At 41.4% G+C, this 23170-nt stretch overlaps 1 protein-coding gene across 3 annotated transcripts in view; it reads left to right on the forward strand.

The window, feature by feature from the left end:
- Window positions 1-22533, forward strand: part of COL12A1 (collagen type XII alpha 1 chain) — a 116312-nt gene extending 93779 nt beyond the window's left edge. For 2 of the 3 annotated variants that reach the window (XM_084754254.1, XM_084754256.1), the window contains 15 exons: window positions 357-506; window positions 2853-2930; window positions 4614-4700; window positions 6075-6128; window positions 6645-6740; window positions 7516-7569; window positions 8128-8181; window positions 11378-11431; window positions 12763-12834; window positions 15698-15733; window positions 15840-15906; window positions 16683-16871; window positions 17742-17810; window positions 19185-19355; window positions 21517-22533. In XM_084754254.1, coding sequence (XP_084610380.1) covers window positions 357-506; window positions 2853-2930; window positions 4614-4700; window positions 6075-6128; window positions 6645-6740; window positions 7516-7569; window positions 8128-8181; window positions 11378-11431; window positions 12763-12834; window positions 15698-15733; window positions 15840-15906; window positions 16683-16871; window positions 17742-17810; window positions 19185-19355; window positions 21517-21692 — 1407 coding nt within the window. In that variant the 3' untranslated portion in view covers window positions 21693-22533. Of the gene's footprint in view, window positions 1-356; window positions 507-2852; window positions 2931-4613; window positions 4701-6074; window positions 6129-6644; window positions 6741-7515; window positions 7570-8127; window positions 8182-11377; window positions 11432-12762; window positions 12835-15697; window positions 15734-15839; window positions 15907-16682; window positions 16872-17741; window positions 17811-19184; window positions 19356-20334; window positions 20568-21516 lie in introns of those variants that run through there. The other variant, XM_084754255.1, reaches the window with a different exon arrangement.
- The last annotated feature ends 637 nt before the right edge of the window (window positions 22534-23170 follow it).

A 23170-nucleotide genomic window follows, 5' to 3' on the forward strand; every position in this document is an offset into this window, starting at 1 on the left:
TGGTTGTCTCAATGAGAGAACAGAGTAGGAAATTATGAAGTTAAGCTCATGGGCATGGGTGATAGACTCTGAAATGCAGCGAGTGGACAGTACAGTTACATACGACATCACTGACTTTGAAACTGGGTCCTTGGATTTTGAACCCAAGACTCTTGGCTTGGGATAAAAATGGGGAAAGAAATGATTTATAGGAGTGGATCTGGAGGTGGAAAATGGGAGGAGTGGAGGGAGGGGGGAAAACTAAGGAGAGAGAAGAATAAATAAAAAAGAAACAGTTTATAAAGAATTGATATAGAGTCATACAGAAGTCAGCTTATGTTTTTGAGAAAAATTTATAATGGAAATTATCCTTTTAGGTCCATATTGTAGTGACTTCAAAAAGTGTTAAGATTTATATTGACTGCTATGAAATCATAGAAAAAGACATCAAGGAGGCTGGAAATATCACGACTGATGGCTATGAGATTCTTGGAAAACTTCTTAAAGGAGAGAGGAAATCTGCAACAGTAAGTAATGCGTGGTGATCCTTTTGATTTTTGTTTTGTTTTGCTTTTTGCCTTACAGTAAGATTGACATGGTATTTGCTAAATCTGTCAGCGAATTTTATTCATTTTTTTTCTCAGTGGGTTTTGACCTGTCACATTGGTTAGTCAGTTTGAAGGTGAGAAAAATTACGCTCAGAGATCTTGCTATGGAGAGGCCCTGATAATATACTTTTTTGCTACCCAGACAAAACGGGATACTCAGGCCCCAAGAAACACCATGGAATCTTTTAAAACAAAGTCACACAGGAAAGAAACAAGGCAAATAGCTGCTGATAGTTGTTTTTTTCCCCAAAATAATTGTTAACCACAATTGTGCCTCTCGGACATGAAGTATCTGTGGACATTGGCTATGCCTGTCACTAACAGAGCACTCTGTCTTAGGAGGATCACGGTGATAGTGCAGCCAACTGACACCCTATATCAGGTTCCATTGCCTTGGGTTTAAGGGAAACACATGACCTCTATTTGCAATGTGATCCAGAAGTGGAGACCTAAGTCTAAAGCTTTCACTAGCACATGCTCTTAAGACATCTTAAATGTCAATAAATCAACGTTGTCCTAGAAGCTAACAGTTTTGGCTTCTGTTATTATTATTTTTGAATATCATTATTTAGCTCTCTTCTGTAGATGAGATGTTATTTTAGATTTGAAAAGGAATTATTTTTTGTCTATAATACGAGAATAATTAGTTCAAGCTTAATATAATTAGATTGACCCCAATTCTTGATCAATATTGGCTTTGATACTTAAATAAAACTATAATTATATATATATATGTATATTACATCATACATGCCCTTTTTTGGGGGGGGCATGAGTTTAGCCAGGATTGGCTGTGGGACCACAGTTCTGAACTAGTCATTGGTGTCTGGTAAGCTCATCAGTGGTTATGTAACTGAGGATGGAGTCGTCCCTTCTCCCTTATCAGTAGTTTTAATTGTTCCACAGGGAGACGTGGGCCCTCATGAACCCCCGCTGATCCCACATTGACAGCTTACAGGCCCAGTCTTGTGCAGGCCAATTGCCAACAGCCACAGTTACGGTGAGATGACTGCACTGGCCGTGCAATACTCAGAAGGCAGCATTTCGTAGCTCTTCTCCCTGTCTTCTAGACCTCACATTCTTCTCACCCTGTCTTTTGCAATTTTTCCTGGGCCATAGAAGGGACTCATAGAGGATGTGACATAAATGTCTTGCTCGGGGCCGAGCACTCACGGCCATGCATTCTCAGCGTCTTCAGCACCCGTGTATCTCTGTCGTTCTTGCAAAGAGAAACTTGTCTGATTAAGGCTGGGGACGTATTTGTCTATACATATTTGGAAGGCAGATTTGTACTGTGATAATTTAAGAACTGTATTAAGTTCACCCCTAGGGCCTAAGACTGCCTCACTCCTCAGCCATATTTTTTGTTTTTTGTTTTTTTTAAACTGGGCCTACAGTTTGATTTCCCTTTAGCAGAGTAGACCTCAAAGTCCATCAGAGACCAGTTGGTTACTTGCTTGGCAGATTGGTATTGTAATTTGTAGAGTTGGTAGGAGGGAGAGATGCCAATGTCTTTTCTCCCACAGAAGCGTACATGGTACCTTCTGGCTACAGGGAGGACACAGTCATCAGGTATTTCAGAGAATGCCTGTGTCTAGACAGCACCTCCCCCTTTTGTCCAAACATTTTAATTCTAAAATGATAGAAGGCATATGCTTCACTGAAATAGTTCAACTGAGACTCTTAGAAATTGTTAGTTTAGGCCAGGTGTGGTGGCACAGGCCTTTATTCCCAGAACTCTGGAGGCAGAGGCAGGCAGATCTCTGTGTTCAAGGCCAACCTGGTCTACAAAGAGAGTCCCAGGGTAGCCAAGGCTATATACAGAGAAATCCTGTCACAACACAACACAACACCCACAAAAAATTAGTCTATTCTTAGATAATAATTTCCAAAGCAAAGATCATCAACTATAGAATGAGGTAACAGTTTCTTTAATGTTACTTTTCTACAAAGACATCCCCTTTAAAGATGGGATTTAAATGTGGGTAGTATTCAAATTAATTTAACTACGGAAACTAATGCTCTTAAATACCTCAGTCAAACATTTCTTTTTAGCTGGTGAATCAGGAAGAGAAGCTTGTCAGGTGCAGTTGCCATTACTTGTCTCTTTTAGAAGTATATTTTAACGCTTTTCCTTACCACATAAGCACCACAATATTCTCAAGAGCGCGAGCTCTGGAAGGAATCCGCCTGAAGTTGGCAAGGTTAAAATGTTTAAACCATCTTCCTGTGTGCTTAGCTGATGCTGCTGTTGGTTGTTTACAGTTCCAAATTCAGAGCTTTGACATCGTCTGCAGCCCAGTGTGGACCAGCAGAGACCGATGCTGTGATATCCCCTCCAGGGTGAGTAAGCCCTGTCCCCTAGCCGTAAGTCCCCAAGAAGGAGCCCTTCTTGGTCTGGGACAGGAAATAGCACTCAGCAGCTGCAGCTCTGGACTGGAGCTCAGGGACGTGCAATGTGTGTGTGCTCTTCAGTTACCACAGCTCATGCCGGGACTCACGTGACCCTCTGCTGGAAGGATAGGAGTGCACAAGGCCATATCTGGAAATTCTCTCAACAACAGCCAGGAAAAATCATGCTGAGTCAGTGTGTTTGATAAACCTACTTACTGCAGACCACCTACTGCTTAGCAGCCTCTTACTAAATAAGCCATCACTTTTCTGGATTACTGCAATGGAAGGAATCCACACATATATACATGCATGCATGCATACACACACACACACACACACACACACACACACACACACACACACACACACTTGTGTATGGTATGTATAAGTGTAGAGGTGATAGTTATAAAGTTCCATGTTGGTGATATGAAGCTTTCGGCAAGCTCAGCCACATGCATCAGCCGAATACCCATATTCTATCAAACTTTCAGTGAACACTCACTATAAGCTGTCAACTCTTCAATATGGCAGGGTTGTGGCAGTAAAACGTGAGTACCTGTAAAAAGCAGTGAGTTTATATACAAATCTCTTCAAAGCAGTGAGAGAAATTAACAGATGGCGGCATTGGCTCTCTCCCTGACCCTTGGCTTCTCACCTGTGGATTTAGCCAAATGCAGACTGGAAATATTTAAAAGACTGAATCTATTGATCTTATAAGCGGAATTTTTGCTCTAATGCTTTCCTAAATGGGATATTTATCAACCATACACAGGCATTTTTCTTGCCATTATTTCCTAAATAGCATAATGTAACAGCTATTCGTAACACTGTACTGTACTAAGCAATCTAGACAAGATCTGATGCGTGCAGGAGGATGGTCTTAGGCGACATGCAAAAATTACAGCATTTTATATGAGGGGCTGTAGCATCCTTAGGCACTGGTGTTTTCAGGAGGGTCTCAGATACCTAGGGATGATCTGGGATATGAGCAGGGACCCTAGGATGAAAACCAAGGCAAGGTAAAGCGATGGGGAGTGATGGCGGGTACCATCTACTCTCAGTGATAAGAGAGCCAAGCGACAAGAGAGCTAACAATAAGAGACCTAAGCAGAGGTCCCTGTGAAGTCAGGGAGCAAACAATGTGGATGAAAGGGAGACCCTCCAGCTCTAAGGCCCATAGTGTGCCCCAGCTGCCTGAGGAACGTGGCCTAGACTGGTGGTGCTGGGGAATAGTGGAAGTAAAACAGGAACATGGCACGCAATGGGGCACACAATAGAGTCTTAGAGACCATGCATGGAAAGGACTTTGACGTTTTTTTTCTGAATAAAGTAGAGGTTGACTTTTAAGATATATAGCATTGCTATTAACAGGGACTAATGAAAGCTGGGATAAGTTATCGGTGGTCCTGCTAGTTTTATTAACATTACTTTGTTAAATGCGGTTTGCTCAAGTAAAGTACGAAGAAGCCGAGAAACTTCTAATGTTAGACCATTTATAAGCGATGATTAACTAGCAGTTATTTCTTTCAGTTGGAAACAGACTCTCACGGTGTGTAAAAATAGGGGTCCTAGACGGAATGTCACCCTCCACTTCTCACTAAGTTTATATACAAATACTCTTCAAAATTTCAGAGAGATGAGGCAAAGTGCCCTGCTCTTCCGAATGCTTGCACGTGCACACAGGACAGCGTGGGACCTCCAGGCCCTCCAGGCCCTGCGGTAAGGAAACAGAAATAGTTGCCTATCGTTGTTGTTTTGTTTTGAAAGTTTGGTTTTTATTTTTGTTTTTGAGGGGAATCTTTGGAGTGATCACCTGTTTGTCAATATGGAGGCCATAAAATTCCTTTTGTCCATTGGTGCTTCCGATGAATAGAGTATGCTAAATTTCTACATTGGCCCTCTTCGAGACTTTCCTCTTAAAAACACAAATTTGGGTTTCCATCTATTAAAAAAAAGAGCTCGGAAAAGTCTTATGTCTCCTGACACTCATACAAATTCTTGTATGGACGGAGTAGAGGCATGGTTTGGGAGGCTGGCCCCAAACAACTTACTTAGAACCTGGAACGTAGACGCGTGACACGGCAGACACCACAAACGTAACAGATGAAGATGACAACTCAAATGTATGGTCACAGTACAAGTGCTAGGAGTGAATACTAGAGTTTGGAATAGCTTGAGCGATGAGACTGTGGCCAGATACTATGCAATGGGGATGGGAAACTAAGAGAACGCAAAGAGAAACAGTAAAGATGGCAGTTACGACCGAGCACACAATCAGTCAGGGTGTCACTCCTGATTTAGGCTTGGGTTGTACTATCTGACTTGAGCCCTAGTGAGGGATAGAAGCTATTGCTCTAACCTCATAGGCATTTTAAGAAACTAGGTTATTGATATAGAGGCAACTGAAGGGTACTGAGAACACCAATCTATGCAATACTTGGGTTATAGCAGATAATTTGGTTACGAAGCAACTTTTAATATATGGATTCAATATGTCCCTGGAATTAGTATCATAAATCGGAGATGCACATGTCATATGTCTTGGATCTGACAGATAGTTCTCAGATTTTTTCCTTTAGTTTTGAAGTACCATTATCTGATGTCACTATCATATTTATTTTAGCTTTATTTTTGGTCCTTAAATTCTTGTTTTGTAAGTATATGCTCTGATGTCCTGAGAGATTTGAATATTTTCCTTGAAGAATATAAGTATTTTGGTTATTTTCTTTGGAGAATATAAGTCATGTAATTCTCAAATGCATTTTTCTTTTATTCAAGTGTTGTGAATATAACAACAAGAAATATAGAATGTGCAGTTTTTGATATTCTATTTTCCCCTGTGTTTGGATGATGCATATTTATTCCTTAGCCATGCTGAGACTCAAACCGGGGCTTTGTACATGCTAGGCAAGTGCCCACTGACAGAGCTGCATGTCAGCTAAGATGTGATAGTTTTACTTTCATATCTTGCGAGTTAGCTGTATAAGTATTGACTGTTTAGGGGATGCAATACTTCTTGAAAAGCTAGTTTTATATATCAATTTCTATTTTCCCCATGCTCACACCAAAATGTGTTCTTTTTATGTGTCTTAGGGAGGACCTGGTGCAAAAGGTCCCAGAGGTGAAAGAGGCATCAATGGGGCAGTTGTAAGTACATTTAATACTCCAAATGCTCATCGCTATGTTGAAGTCTAGTTGTTTAAATTTCCTTGGAGCTGGTTATTGACGGTGGGCAAGTTACTTCTGGTTTATTGCATCTTGAGTTACATCACTGTTCTTTGTTTCAGACATAATCAACAAGTATTGTGAATGAAATATCATAAAACTTGAACTTTGAGCTCATGGGAATCTATGAATACATATATAGCACATACTATATAATGTTCCTTTTTTACTTAATATGTTTATCTTTAATAAGACTTTTATTGAAATGTAAGTTTTCTTGTGAATTCATTGCACATTACATTTTTTTAAAGGGAATGAAAAATGTAGTAAAGGGAATGAAAAATGGCATCGACACAGTTTTATTCAAGTATATATTTTAAAATGTTTGCAAAGACTAAATAATGACGCCATCAGGCTATGAGGAGGAGCTTCCGAATGTTCGCACTGGAGGGTACTGCACAGCCCTCTTCCTCTCTCTCCTTTTTTCATATATTTTAGGGGCCTCCAGGTCCCCGTGGAGATACCGGCCCTCCAGGCCCGCAGGGTCCTCCAGGCCCCCAGGGACCCAACGGACTCTCCATTCCAGGAGAACAGGCAAGCATAAAGACTTTCTATAGTAAATGAAAATGTTGGACTAACAATGTGTTTCAATGTAATATTATTTTCTCTTACCGTGCTTTGTTGTCTCTCCCCTCAGCTGATATTTTTTGGTCCCAGGGTATGAATCTAGAGCCTCATAGAGGCTGTGCAAGCTCCCTACTGGTTATCTATGTCCCCAGCCCTTTATAAGCTTCTTATTGTGAGACAGGGTTTTGAGCTCTCACTTGCTGGTCAATGCAGGACTTGGACTTGTGATTTTTCTACCTCGGTCTCCTGAGTAGCTGGGATGACATTCCTGAGCCCCTAGGTCTGGTTTATCTGCAATATTTTCTATGTTGCTCTAAATTTAAGTGTTTCCCAGGAGACTGCAAGGCTCAGATGGTGCTGTCTGATGAATATTATTTTAGATATGTAAATGGATATGCAATAAGTAACTGTGTGAAAAATTGTTCTATTTATTTGATCTCTCAAATAAAAATCACACATCACTTTTTGTTAAACTCTATTCTTTCAAAGTAAATATGCTGTCCCATAATTGTAAAACATTATCGTAAGATTAAGTAGAAATTATAGAATGGCATTTGTTGGTTAGAAAGTTAATTAAAAACAAACAAACGGGTTTATTCATCTTTCATAACAGACCTATGTGCTTGTCTCTGAGTCCTTACACTAGACATATAAAGTGATAAAATGCACAGGTGACTCATTTCCTCCTTTCAAGTTTAATCTCCATAATACCTGAGAACTGTCTTCTCACTGCCCACTCTAGGGTCGCCAGGGAATGAAAGGTGATGCAGGAGAGCCAGGGCTTCCCGGACGGACAGTGAGTTCTTAAAATTACCCCCTTCCACTTGTGATGCTCTGCTTAAGAAGTTGCCTTTTGAGTGGTGCAGATTTGTTTGGTGGGGGTGGGGTTTGGAGGGGGTGGAGTTTGATGGGGGTGGAGCTTGATGGGGGTGGAGCTTGGTGGGGGTGGGGTTTGGAGGGGGTGGAGCTTGATGGAGGTGGAGTTTGGTGGATGGGGAGGAGCTAGGAGGAGCTGGAGAACAGCAACAGCCTGATTGGAACACATTACATGGAAAACATTAATTTTAAAAAAGTGAGCCAAGGTTAAGTAGTGAAGGGCAAGACTGAATGTGTCCTTCACTGGACTTGCGTTTCATACTCTGTTCTTACTCTTCAGGCGTATATGCTGTTTAATTCTGATATTGCGTTGCTGACTCATGTCTCTATGCCTGGCACTGTGTTTGGCCATAGTCTCCTGTTCCTTTTCAGAGCAGTTAAAGTTTGTTTTTCGGAAAACATTTTGAAGAATATTAAGAATCATTTATTACACAAACAGTATATTACTGCACGCCAACTTCTTGCTCTTTTCGTGTAGGGAACCCCAGGATTACCTGGCCCACCAGGACCAATGGGACCACCAGGAGACAGAGTAAGTTTTGGGGCACTGATATGTGTTAATTACAAAATCCCCACAATCCTGCTTGCATGGACGGAGACGTGGAGTTCATGTATCTTGTCGAAGGCTTCAAAGCTGTTATCAGTGGAACAACCAACACCAGATCTATCTTGCGGTCCTTTAAAGAAATTGATAGGACTTTGGGGGAAGTGTTTAGAATTTTCATTTTGAGAACTGGAAAAAAATTCAAGAGAATTAGGAAATTGGTTTAGGTAAAAAAAAAAAATGAAGTATTTATCATGGGACAGATTTACATACCTTGGAGAACAGCTTTAATTTAAATGTCATTTGCCCTGAAGTCCTGAGGAACTCTCTATACCTTTAGAAGGCAAGTGCCACTTCTGAGGTTGATGCTGGTGTGAAGAGCTAGCATTTAGTAGGGAACTTTACTTGCGGCAGCATCCAAATTTGCCTTTGACTCAGGGTGACAACAAGGTAGGAAGGCCATTCATTTCTGGGACAGGTTATTGGGTAGCCTAGAGCACATGACATTTATGCTTCATTCACCAATGCTATGGAAACATTTGTTTAAATAAGAGACCAAGAACACTTCAATAAGAATAATTTAGAGATGTTAGAATTGCTCAAAGCCCACAAGTCTTACAGCTTTTTAGCATTTTATGGTTCAAGCAACAGTGTGAGGGTCGCCTGCACTCTGTCAACCAGGCTACACTGTGACTAACAGCCTTCTCTGGAAGGGCTCTGCTATACCTGCCATCAGTAAACATGTGACTTGTTAACCTTAATATCTACAAGTAATGGCTGGCAAGGAGGTGTCACTCAGTGGGAACAAAGGTTCACCAAGATGACTCAAAATGGGGATGTACTCCCATGTGCTATTTCCACGTTTCCTTTGACATTTAGGAGAAAGAGAGAAGTCAAAGAGCAAGCCATAGACTCTGATAAGGGATTTAGAGATTGGGTTGGCTATTTGTACCTCAGCATCTTTTGATGATGGTGGTTTGGCACCATTGTTCAATGTTTACTTCATAATGAGGAACAACAGTGAGGCTAAGAGGTCACACCTCAGCCTTTACAAAACAAAACAAAAAATACAAAACAAAACAAAAAACAAAACAAAAAACCCCCCAAAACAAAAAAAACCCCAAAAAACAACAACAAAAAACCCCCAACCAAATATGGCACCAAGAAAGCGGCAGTGGGCTGAACTGCTGCTGAAAGCTGCTTGTGCACATCACAATCCATCCCAGTGTGTGCTTCAGATGGAGATGGTGGGGTCCTGAGATTGGCTCCCAGCAACAGGCAAGCAGGAACCCGCTATTGTCACTACTGCACCTGGACAGGTGAGGGGTCGGGAGGCCCTGCACATTTCCTCTCTGAAACTCAAATCCATGTCCAGCATTGTGGTGATGCCACTTTAGTCTCCTGGGATGCAGATGAGGAAACGATGTAAGAACTCATTTCTCTGCTTCATCCACAGCCGCACTCACCTGCCTATTGCTTAGTAAACTGCCTCTGAGGCTGAAAGGAGGCAGAGGGAGAGGGACACAAACACTTTTATACAGGAAGAGAGGCTGTGTGTATGGACATCTTGGGCCCTCCCCTCCCCCCCAAAAAAGTAACAGGAAATCAGAGATGGAAGTAGGAGGAAAGCAAGGCCAAGGACCGGGGAGGATATAAGGTTCTGCAAAAATAAAGGGGAATGTGACTGTCTTGGATGATTTTGAAATGAGGAACAATAGAACTCCATGCACATATATTTAATATGCATATTTATATAAAATGGTCACTAGTCTCGTATAATACTCTTACAAATGTGGACACAGTGATAACAGTTGGAGGCTTCCAACCAGAAGTGTAAGAAAGAGTTGCACTGCCATGGTCTGCAAGTGTCTCAGGACAGCCCTTTTAATGATATCAGGTCAAATCCCATTCATCCTACTTTAGGTATGTTCCTTCAAAGAGATATTTGGCTAGGAGGTCCCAAGAATGAGTAGATTATTAAAAATATGATCCGCTATAAATGACGAGAAAGAGTATACTAGACAGCAGGTCTCTACATCTGTTTGGATGGAAGAAATACCATTTTGACTGTCTCAGCAAAGCTACTGGAACATTTTTGTTTCGTAAGTGGCTCTCAGAAGTAATGTTGATTTTGTATCAGATGGACTCCGAGTCTGGTTTTTGTTAAGCAGTCCTAGCTCCTTCAGAAGGCAGACTGAAAATTTATCCCTTAAAGTTCTGAAAAGAGTTTTCTTTGGGAGGGGGGGGAGTGGATATGGAGTATTTATAAAACTCCCTTAAATAAAACCTTTAAAATTTCTGCTATTGTGAAATCTGGATTGAAAAATATGGAGACTGAATAATTATAGAAAAAATAATAATTCTTTTATGTTTGATTTAAAAAAAAAACAGGTTAACACAGAAGTCATAGCAATCCTCCTGTCTCATCCTCCCAAATGTTAGAATTACAGGCATGGAGCCACCATGCCTGGTACCGATCGTTCTTAGTCTCTGTAGAAAATAGGACAAAAATCATTTCTGACAGAGGAATGCAGCAACCATAAACAGTAAACTGACTCAGAGGTCCTGGGCTGGGCTTCAGAGATCTGGTGTTGGGAATGAAAACTAACTAGGTAGTAGGGTGATTCATTCCAGACAGAGGTCGTTTGGCTCTGTACACAGAGAGAGAAAGAACACATCAGTGTGGACGCAGGAGCCAAAGGCAGCCCTGCAGGGAGGTACACCCTGCCCTTTCTTGCTGCTCACACGGACACAGCTAGGCCCTGCTTTTGAAGGGAGAAAGTTTAATGCTGGTTTTGAGATTGGAAAACTTCCTTTCCTCTTTGGGTGTGGGGCAGCTAATACAATTTTGCACCTTTCAGAGGGCGACTGCTTAGTAGACAGGGTCAATCTCCCTTCACCCCTCTTTACACTTTTGAAGAAGAACCGGCTTCTTTGAAAAATATTTGTTTGGCCTTTAAAATGGTTTTGCTTGTAGCTATACAAGTAAGTGAGCATAGGAACTAATTACTTATCAGAAGTGTCATGCAAATAGAGTTTCTTTGATAATTGGTCTTCATACCAAACACCAAATTGAACTCAGTCCCTTTTTTTTTTTTAACCACCGTTTCACCCTTAATGATCTATTTAGCATCATTTCATTTGTTAATTTCCTCCCTAACCTGTAATTTCGTTCTTACCATAGGGTTTCACTGGAAAAGATGGTGCAATGGGCCCGAGAGGCCCCCCGGGGCCACCGGTAAGAGCCGAGTGGGGTTATGCTGCCTCTACCATGGTGGTCTCCAGCCTGCTTTTCCTTTCCTCCCATTTTGCTAGGAAAGAGTGAGCAAACCCGACTTGTTCCCATCCCTCCAGGGTGCGGGGTATATTGTTACACAAGCTGTTCATGTTTGTGCTATAAATCAAAATGTGATAGAGAAAACAGATATGTCAGAATACAGATGCTTCATCAAATTGTGTTTGAGAAAAATCTAAGACTGGCTTGGCCACTACCTTGTTAGTCTCTTGATTTTTCTCCTTAGTGAGTGGTTAGGTTCAGGACCTCAGTAGTTTTCTCTTGAATCTGAGGTCTATGGCATTTAAGTGTTACAGACAGTAATAATGAGCAACTATCAATCATTCTGCAGAAGTAGGTTTGATCTACAACTTAAACAAAGGGTCCTAACGAAGATAGAGATTCCGAAACTTGCTGGAGTTGAACTGCCCATAGGCGATGTCACAACGAGATAGAGACAACGGCCCTGCCTCCCTGTCTGTGTGGCAGGATTCAAACATTCCAGGACAAATGTTTAAATGATCTTATTATTTATATTTAATACATATGTTTTTCCGGTCAGGAAGGTTCATGTAAAGATTAAACCTACGTATTTACTACAGAGCTCAAGCTTTGCATAAACTTTATAGAGAAATATTTTATAACATCTTATAATGGAAATGTAGGCTTTAGAACCCGATGTATTGGATATTATATTATAAATAGCCCAGTAGATATATGGAGGAAAAGCCTGAAAGTTGACTTAAAAGCATCGGAGAAATTCTTGTGGTTTTGGTGGGGTGAAGAATGCTGATGGGATAGAGACTTGGAGCCTGGGGAAAGTCCCTGAGGAAGAAGTGATTTCTAGACTCTTCTGCAGATGCCAGAAATATGGCCAAAATAGGCTAAACCCAGCTACCTTCTTAATTCCCCTCTAGCCAAAGTTTCCATGCCTGTCTTTTGGAGATTTTTATTTTTATTTTATTTGTGTTTCAGAAGCAAACCAAAAATTTAGGAGATTCCTTCTGTAAATATGCTTTGTAACAAATTTACTGGGATTGTAGTCGCCACATTACGAGGCTGGTAGTAACGTGTGCTTGTATTTTTCTATTGGTCTCAAGGTATAATTCAGACAGAAATTCCAAGATTTCCCCTCTCTCTTGTCACCTTAAAAGTTGGCTTTCCTCCTCCTTGCTGTGTAATAATATTCTGCTTCTCTTAAACGTTCTTAAGCCTGGCCACAGTTCTTCAGTTCCTGTGGCTAGGACTTTTTTTTCCCTTGTCATAACATTCCCTTTCTTGGTCTGTGGTTATAGGGAACCCCAGGCTCTCCAGGAGTCACAGGGCCAAGTGGGAAACCAGGGAAACCGGGAGACCATGGCAGACCTGTAAGTAGCTGGCTTGTGTGCCTCCTGACTTCCATCCTCCTGTGGCCATAGATAATGCGAATCCCAAGGCTTGGGCACATTTAGGTTATCTCAGCCATGAATATGTAGGAGCATCTGCTGAAAAGATGATAAACCCTTGGATTTGACTTGGGAATATTTCTAAAGGCTTTTTTCCCCCTGCTGGGCTGCTATAATATCCTGGGATGAAAATTGTGGTCATTGGGTTTCTTTAAAAGGAGGAAGGGATTGTGAGCCAAGACACATTTTTTTTTTCTGCACTGTATAAACACTCGGAGCTTCAGAGCTGGGTCAGCAAAAATCTTTCTTTTTATTTATAAATGGTATGCTGTTTCAGACATAAAAATACACGACCAGAGTGCAGGGCGCCTTCAGCCTCAGTTTATGAAGGTTAACCGTTTGATAGCACTGCCTAGCTGCACCATTGTTTTCTTGCTCCATAGCTGAGGACTCTGGAGAGGCAGACCAGTATTCAGAGTATTTACTGGGGCTCAGGGAGATGGCTTAGTGGGCAGAAGTGCTAGCCATGCAAGCATGAAGATCTAAGCTTGACACTTCTAAAAGCTGGACATGTAGCCTGAGTATCTGAAACCCCAGGGTTCCTGCAGAGCGACGGGAGGAAGAAACGGGAGAAGCCCAGGAAGCTGCGGAAAAACAGCAAAGAGACCTTGTCTCAAACATTGTGCAAGTTGAGGATGAGCACACAAAGCTGTTCTCAGAACTCTACATGTGCGCCATGGAACATGTGTGCTTCTCTCTGTGCAAATGCCCTCACCACACATGTGCATGTGCACGCAGAATTATTTTCTAGACTGAGGGTGTAGCTCAGCGGTGGAGTGCTTGCCCAGCATGTGCAAGGCCGTGGGTGCAACACTTATAGCACAATCAAAGAAATAAGAAGGCAAACTGAAGTTGGTTATTTTACTTTTTCCTAATGTGGCCCTTTTTCAATTTATATCTGACGTAGCTCTCTCTCACTTCCTTATGGTTAGAAATAAGAAATGCCGTAGCATCACGCCTGTCACGTGCTTTCAAATGAGCACCCTCCTGTTGAGTTTGGAGTTTCTAAGATATGCACAAGTATTTGGAATGACCATTGAGTTTCACAACCTTCATGCTTTTACTTTGCAAGGTTACTACTGCTGATCTATGCAAGCAGAGGCCTGAAAAATTCTATCGCTTTTCCTTGACATGTGATTGCTGGTGACTGATAGTAAAGATGACGGACAAGATGGCAGAGAAGTTATTCCCACGACACTCCTAACAATATGGTCGTCTAAACAAGACTGCCTAACCCTTAGATGAAGAAGTATAGACTGCCGATGGCTTCTGGGAGAGGGGAGGCAATCCCAGTGATCACCCCTAAACCTAGGCACATATGAAAGGCATTAAATGCAATGGACTCCATAGGGAATATTTCTGTAACAGTAGTTGGATACATAAGAGGAGCTGGGGGCGGGGGGAGTAGACGTGGGGTGATAGTATGAATATTGTATTCATGTGTCAATTTCTCAAAAAATTCATACCAACAATTCAGGGTAGGAACAAATAGAGAAATCAAGTCAGAAACATTTCAAATGAGCAAGAAATTAAAAAAAAAAGTTTGCACGAAGCTCCATATTCAGTATTAGCGTTTCCATAAAAATACAATAGTTTTTATTATGAGAATGCCAAGCACAAGTTTTTCTTACAATAATTATAATTCACCGAACATTTATTTGGATGTCATGTCTCAGGGCAAAGAAGTGAGACAATCTAATTTTTTCCTTGAAAATCCCATTGTGGCATCTGTATGGAGAACAGGCTATCATAAGGAAAAACAAAAAGTAGGGAGGTCAGTTAAGAGGATATTGGCATAGTTACTCTAAGCCTTGGTTTGAACTAAATGGTTTCCATGGGGATGGTACCAGTTGGTTTGGCTGGAACAGCATCCCAACATCAGATTTGTTAATGACTTGGATGTTCCTTTCGTAATGGCAGTTGGCAGTTTGAAAGCATACTGCCAAAGATAGGACGTTCTGGACCTCCGAGGATCTCTCCTGGACAGGGAGGGCTTCTGGGTACGATAAAGATTTATGTAGTTGTTTGGAAGAAAGAGAGACACCTGTTTTCTTTTCTACCCAATGTGCAAAGGCTAGCCCAAGACGCTGCATAATTATTTAGGAAGCTGACAGAAGCCCGTTTTACCGGTTTTTGTTGGAAGAGAATGCATATCAAGCTTTGTGTGTGTGTGTGTGTGTGTGTGTGTGTGTGTGTGTGTGTGTGTGTGTGTGTGCATCCCACAATGAGCAGCTGGCCTAAGTAACCATCATGATTCAAAGTATCATAGTTCCAGGGCAGTTTGAGTTCAAGAGCGTACACTTCAGTTGCAAGCCTATGTGGTACAAGGCTTCTATAACTGTTAACGTTCTACAGTTCACATCTGAGGAAGGCTTTGTAAGGCACCTATTTGGTGGTGGTGGTGGGGGCATTTGATTACTTTTACAGAAAAGTGCTGGTGGTATAGTTTTAAGTGTGATGTTCCACTTTGCTGGACTCCGCCTTCTGCATCATCGCGCCTGCTCATGCATCAGTGGCTCCTAACCTGTGGGCCATGGCCCTTGAGTGTCAAATGACCCTTTCACAGGGCTCGCCTATCAGATATCCTGCACATGAGATGTTTACATTATGATTCATAACAGAAAGAAAATTGCAGTTATGAAGGAGCAACAATAATTTTATGGTTGGGGTCACCACAACATGAAGAATTGTATTAAAGGGTCGCAGCATGAGGAAGGTCGAGAACCACTGTTTTAGACCATTTATATTTTCCTGTTCCTAAAATATTAAAATTCCTGTGTTTCAGGGTCAGTCTGGATTAAAAGGAGAAAAAGGGGACAGGGTATGTATGTCTTAAAATTTGACCTTGTTTTACTTTAAGTGTTAAACATCAATGTCTGAAATTATAGAAATAATATTTTAATGACCTTTTTTATTCAATTAACCAGGGAGATATTGCTTCTCAGAACATGATGCGAGCAGTCGCAAGACAAGTCTGTGAACAACTGATAAGTGGTAATTTATTGTTCACCATTTGAATGACTTTTAAAGTAACTGTGGCAAAAAAAAAAAAATACAGAGCTTGAGTCACAGAGTTGATCAGAGATGTTTGAAACTACTGCGCTTTTGATGCCTGTTAATGCCTGAAGACAGAGCGCAGGCTAGTCTTGAACTTTGGTCTCACCCTCTGAAGTTTCATCAGTGCTTCTTACAGCACGGTTCTGATGAATAAATCCCTTAAAATTGCTTAATTTGCTTGTTAGAAATGAGGGGACCTTGACCATGTTCTAAACCCGCTAATTATTGTGCTTGGAAGTGAGGCCCCCCCAAATAATACAGTTTTCAATGTACGCTTAACAAAGGTTCTCATTCGTTCTAAAACCTGGGCATGAATGCGTTAGGCACCTAGAAAGATGACACACTGTCCTAATTTCAAAGGATTGTGTGTGTGTGTGTGTGTGTGTGTGTGTGTGTGTGTGTGTGTGTGTGTGTGTGTGTATGTGACATTATCACTGAAGTCAGTGTATTTCAGAGCCACATCACTGTTTGGTAACCAGTATTCATAATAACGCTTATGGTTTGAGTTCAGCATTTTGTGGAAATAACCACTGATCAAGGGTCATTTTGTACTGGGTGGCTGATGTATGTTATTTTTTTTTACTGTTTGTACTAACTAGAATACTTCCTGGAGAGAAGAGGGGAGAGAGCTAGGTGCTGAGAGAAGGCTGCTTCCGTATCTTCCCCCTTCGCTTCCCACTTCCCTTCTAACAAGTCCTCTTTTCTCTTTACAGGCCAGATGAGCAGATTCAATCAGATGCTCAATCAGATTCCAAATGACTACCACTCAAGTCGCAACCAACCTGGCCCACCAGGACCCCCAGGGCCCCCAGGCAGCGCTGGGGCCAGAGGAGAACCAGGGCCCGGGGGGCGACCAGGATTCCCTGGCACGCCAGGGATGCAGGGACCCCCTGGTGAACGAGGTGGGACTTTCTAACTTCATGCAGAGAGGAAGGAAGGGCTGGCGTGCACGGGTACTGGGCAGGCTGAAAGCGTTTGGAAGGCAGCATTTGGCAAACCACTTCAGTGTTATTTGGACAGTCCCGAAGAGCCGTCTGGGCGCCATCTTTCCCTTTAGGTAACCTACAGGGCGCAGAGCACTAGATTCCAGCAATAGGAGTTTGAGAAAATGGATGCCGTTTCCAGCAGATCTCAGTAGAGATAGTTCTATCCATTGATGTTTCTTGCGACTCTGGTGGGAAGTAATGTCTTGACCGAAGGAATCAGGCACCAGTCTTACTAAGTGCTGTGAGCAGCAACGGAGGGCATCGAAGCAGCCTGATGGTTTTAGCTCCAAATTCTTTCTCTTCGTTCAGAACCTGGCACTGGTTCTTGGATATTTGTTAGACTTTAATTTCATGGTAGATAAATGAAATTGAAAGGGAAAAAATAGGATTTTCCCTACTTCCAGATGTTTCAGGACAGTGGATGCCCACTTCAAGAGTTATGTAACCTTGCGATCTAAACTGTGACTGCTTGTGACCACACAGCTCCTAAAATCCACCTGAAGGGCCCTTTCTAAAACGCCTGCTTTTAATTACTGCTTGACAATATATTAGGCATATTTGTATCCTTTAAATAATTCCCCTCTGACTTTCAGCCACATTTGTTTCTTGGCCATGAATCTGGAATTACACAAATGTCTAGAAAGAATTTGGCTTAAGAAGTCAACTTCTGGGAAAAATTAGGTTCTGTTTTCACTAAGGAAATGAGTTAGTTGAATTATTATTATTTAAGATAAAAAAACATGTTTCCAGATAAAAATTTCTCATGTTTTTTTTTTCTTCTTGTAGGTTTGCCTGGAGAGAAAGGTGAAAGAGGTACTGGGTCTCAAGGTCCTCGGGGGCTGCCTGGGCCACCAGGTAGGTTTGTTAAGACACCAGACTGGTAAAGCATGAAAAATATGAGAAACAATTTTCTATTATCAGCTTTACACCAACATGGTGCATCTTTTAGTGAAAAGTTCAGTTTAGATGTCTTCTTTGTTAAAGAGCGTGCTCTACCAGGTATTTGTACACAGCTTTAGTATATGAAGGCATGAGTGTCACTGACATAAAGGAAGGTACTTACTTTCCTTTTGTAGGGACCCTCTTTTGGTGTTTTGTTTGCTTTTATACCCTCCAAATACTGTTTTGTTTTGTTCTAGTATTTTTCAATATGGGGTTATTAGAATGAGAAAAGCCTTAAAGACTTGACACAGTTTTATATTTGTAACATTCCTCCAACATGTTGTAAGGAAACGGTAGATGTATGTCGTCTTATGCATTGTTTTGATTAGGTTAAAAATTAATTTCCCATTATTTATTTATTTATTTATGGTTTTTTTTTGAGACAGGGTTTTTCTCTGTAGACTTGGCTGTCCAATAGATAAGGCTAGCCTTGAACTCACAGAGGTCTACTTATCTCTTCCTTCCTGAGTGCTGGGATTAAAGGTGTGCACAACCATGCCTGACTCTTTTTTTTTAATTTAAAGATTAAAAAAGTCTTTGATTTATGTACCTATCATGTATATATGTATGTATGTAAGTATGTATCATCTATCTATCTATCTATCTATCTATCTATCTATCTATGTATGTGTGTGTACACACGGTACATGTGTCAGTGGTATACCTGTGAAGGTCAGAGGGCAACTTGTGGGGATTGATTCTCTTCTTCCACAGTGTGTGTTCTGGGCATTGAACTCTGGTTGTCAGGCTTGGCAGCAAGCCCCTTTACTCAGCGAGCCATCTTCCTGTCCCACATTTTTATTCTTTTTTAAAATGACATTTCTGGATCTTTGCACCCAAGGCCAGCTCTATGGCTAAATCTTTACATGTATGCTAATCACATTAAGTGCCACCTTATCTTTAAAGAATGTTACTTGCTTCATATGGACCAGAGACATGGACCAGAGACTCACTCGGATGCCTGGTACAGCCACTCCAAGCATCTTTGTCTCCGTGTGAGTGGGAGAAGATAAGAAAATTCACAGACAATTTTGGCTCCACTTAATTCTTGCTCAGTCAGTTTCCCTTAAATCAAATTGCCACAGTAGTGAATTGCTGGCATTGGTTCACTACAAGAAAGTTCTTTGATTCATACTGGGAATTTCTTAAGGAAGTGTTTTCTTATCATACATCAGTGAGTAGCAGTCTATTCTCAAGTTAGTGAAGACGTCACTTGAGTATTGGAGACCGACTGCCTCGGGTGTTTTTGACAAGAAGGGAAATGTATTTGTTTTCTTTTCACACTAGGTCCACAAGGAGAATCTAGAACGGGTCCACCAGGGTCTACAGGTTCAAGAGGCCCTCCTGGTCCCCCTGGTCGTCCTGGAAACTCAGGTATCCGAGGACCCCCAGGCCCTCCTGGATACTGTGATTCATCCCAGTGTGCCAGCATCCCGTACAATGGGCAAGGCTATCCAGGTACGTTGCTGCCATCGTAAGGACCCCAGTTCCTCATAAATAAAGAGCCCTAGGATTGAAGGAAGGTAGACTTAAGGATTTCATGGAGATGTAACCTTTTTAAGTTCAGTATTTTGAGGATGCAGCAGGGTCACTCACTTCTGAAGCACAAAACACTTTCCACTAGTAGGATTTAAATAACCATTTTCCCTCCCTGTGTTTCTGGATTTACCAAATCACACCATAACCCTCTCTACAACTCTCTTGGGAGTTAAGTGAATGCTGCCAATTCATGAGGTTTTCTATTCTCTCTCTTTCTTTCTTACCTAAAGAAACAGAGAGATTAAAAATCAGTTATAGAATGCTGAAAATCTATATGAAAATTATTTTGGGAGTCTAATTTACATATGACAGCAAAATACAAACAACTGAAATAATTCACTGTCTTGCACAAGCCATGAAATTGATGCTCATCAAATCTGGAGCTTAATATTTTTATAGGGTTATTATAAATTCTAGTGTCGCACAGTTGTAGACTGCAGAAGCATCTTGTGCCTGACTTTGGGGGATGAGGGTCTTGGGGGGGCGGTATGTTGGTTGGGATAGAGAAGATTCTCACGCTGTGGTTGAAGGTGACGTTTTCATTAGTGCACTCTCATGCATCTTGCAAGTTTAAAAATGATACTGCTATTTCGTATGGTTTGCTACTAGCAAATAGTGCATGAGTAGTTGAATATATAAATATCTATATATTTATGTGCATAATTACATATGATCAAAAGTAATAATTAATTCAAATGCATGGTTCCATGTAACCCATTCATAATATTATAATTTAATTTTTTGTAAAGCAAATTTAAATTATTCCTGCCTTATGGCAAATATGAACTGAAAATATATGGATATATATATATGTTCTTTAACATTTACATAGATGGATATGTATATTTTTTGCATAGTATTTCAACTTTTAAAAACTATCATCTTTGACCTGTTTCAGGTTCCGGCTAACACATTTTCTAAGTCTCCAGAGCTGCTTACAGTTTGAATACATGAAAATCCTGTTTCTGAGATGTTTTGCGCACGTGCTTATTAGAAAATGAGTCTGTATGGAAACCTACCGCAGATATGGTTAACGAACTGGGTCGGCATCAGTCAGGAGGGTGGAAACTCGATACTAACTTGAATGACACAAAAGCAATGATGTCAGCCCGATGCTTTTTCAGCAGTAATGTAGAAAACCATCTTCTAAAAAAGTCCAAACACAGCCATGAGGAGCCTCGGTTGTGAAGGAGGTGACTAATAAGCTACTAACCAGCAGATACGCCACGTTCAGAAAGACCGCTAATCTGTTTGAAGAGAAATGTCCTATGTAAATAATAAACTAATTGAGGCTTGTACATGATCAGTATGTGATGCCATATACTAAACTCTTGTAACAACCCAACAACCTGCTTGTGCACCAAAGCCTGCTGGCTGCTTGCTCTCTGCAGTAATAACAGCGAGTAGATCTGCGCCCCTCTTGCTTGTTAGCAGTGTGTGTCTGAGTTCAGGGCATGTGACGTCTCAGTATTCTGTGTGTGTACTCTCATTTTTTTTTTAACTGCAAAATTACAAGCCAAAGTTAAAAAATCCCCGTTCCTTTCCGTCTGGCTGTAGTCAGAGGTGTTCCTCACCCACTGGCTGTATCTGTCTATGGGAGACACAGCCACGGGACACAGCGTGGACTGTACATAACCTGGCGACAGCTCCTTTCGCCCCGAGTTCAGTCTCTAGGCGCTAATACTCTTCATGTGCTCAGCTCTCTGAGTTGTCCTTTGACTTGATGAGTTTGAAGTCATGAACAGTCATTTAGGGGTTTGCTAAAACCGCTACCTAGGTACTGTGTTTACAATTCTTTGGTCCAATTCCGACCCTTCCCAGGTTTTGCGCAATGATTGTATTTACTGCTGAATCTTTGAAGGTGTCCCTCACCCCGCCCCGCACTTCTGCTTATTTGATCACCAAATTCTCCCTGCACAAGTGCACACGGAAATAATCGGAACACTGTAACACAATGCATCCGTTTATGGTTGTGAGAATAAGACTGGAGTGCCATCGCCTCAGGTGGGATGGCTTAACTTTTGTTGTGCGCGCATGTACCTCCCAAGTCATGCCATAACTGTAATGTTGAATCGGACAGAGCCTTATGTGCCCGAGGGTGGGGCCTACCTGCCTGATCGCGAGCCCTTCATCGTGCCTGTGGAGCCAGAGAGGACAGCAGAATACGAGGAAGACTACGGTGCAGACGAGCCTGAACCGGAACACCTCGACCACTTGCGTTGGCGGCGAGCCCTGCGCCCAGGTCCTGGCCAGTGAACCTGAGACCGCGTGTTCACTGAGATGGGAGGTGTTGGGATTCTCCTTCGCAGGTCACACAGAGCAACAGCATATGCTTCTGTGACGTTTTCTCTCCACGTTGCTTCAGCCACGAGTGCTACTTTCTGCCTGTAGAGAATCTGGCTTCTGTAGGCAACCTAGCTCGCAACAGCCCTGTAGACATCTAAGGTCTCTGCAGTTCAAATGCTTAGGACACAAGCTGTTTACAGAAGGTGCGCGGGGAGAATGCGCCCAGGGTAGGCTGAGGCAGCCAGACTTCTAGGTGAAACAGCAAGCCCTGGAAACCAGAGCAGCTGTGTATTTGGAAAGGGTCTTTATCTTTCTTGGTACTAATCTGCAATTCAATCACGTCCCATTCCCAGTCATTCTTCTCCTAAAATCAAAAAGGAGGGAAACACCGGCTCACTGCAGCATTTCAGCTTTCTTCCCTTCCCCCTGTTATATGTTAGGGCACAGTATGCTCTACTCAGACTTTTAACAACCACAGACCTTAAGCCATGTAGCCGAAGTTATTGTATCAGCAGGATACTGTTCCATATCGCCTTAGACCGCCTTGTTTTGACACACTAACATTTATGCCAAATTGCAGATTATTCTGCAGAAATGGAATTGCATGTTTGTGTTGTATATTTAGAATGAACTTTTTTTTTTTTTTTGCAGAACATGTTTCTTAGTTATCGAAGCAGTTGGAAATGTTTGCAAGACTATGAACATAGAATTGCTGCTTTTATATTTTAACTGCAGATTGTGAATTTCACTGCCTTATATTATTTATTTCTGAAACAAAAGAGGCATTTTTCAATAAAACTACTGAAAATTTCACATGGCATATTCTTTTTCTTTGTGTCCTTTTGGTCTTCTCAAGCGGTTGTTACAACAAACAAATTCATATCCTTGGATACGATTACAAATGCTAATACTGTTAAATTATGCTAAGTAACTTTGAATCTTTAATGCTATGGTGAAGTCACTGGGTAGAGTGGTGAGAGCCTTAAAAAAATCCAGAAGATTCCAAAGGTCTTATTAAGAATGTAGAGGATGTGTGGGCTGGTGGAAAAAATAATGAGGTATCCTAGGAGACCCCAAACAACCAAATAATATGCAGCCCGCACAATTTTGTATGCATTTAATTACTTTCCTATACTTTGCCCAATAGCAGAGTTAATTGTAAGGAGGAAAATTCCTTAATGGAAACATTTAATTTAAGTAAATGACTCTTTTCCACTTATAAGCACAATTAAAGTATCCTAAATATTTTTTTTTAATGATGTAAATGTCTGTCTGAAACAAACCAACATCAACTGAACAGCAAGGGGTAGTGGGACAAAGTTTTTCATAGGGCAAAATCTGAATTTCATTCTCCTTGGAGTTTGAGATTGAAAAGCATAGATAATACATCAATGGAGATCAGCTAAGAGCCTTCAGGCAGATTGCTAACTCGTAGTGTTTGCCTCTTA

Source organism: Acomys minous, assembly GCF_964271855.1.
Source record: "Acomys minous genome assembly, chromosome: 13".
NCBI classification, from domain to species: Eukaryota; Metazoa; Chordata; class Mammalia; order Rodentia; family Muridae; genus Acomys; species Acomys minous.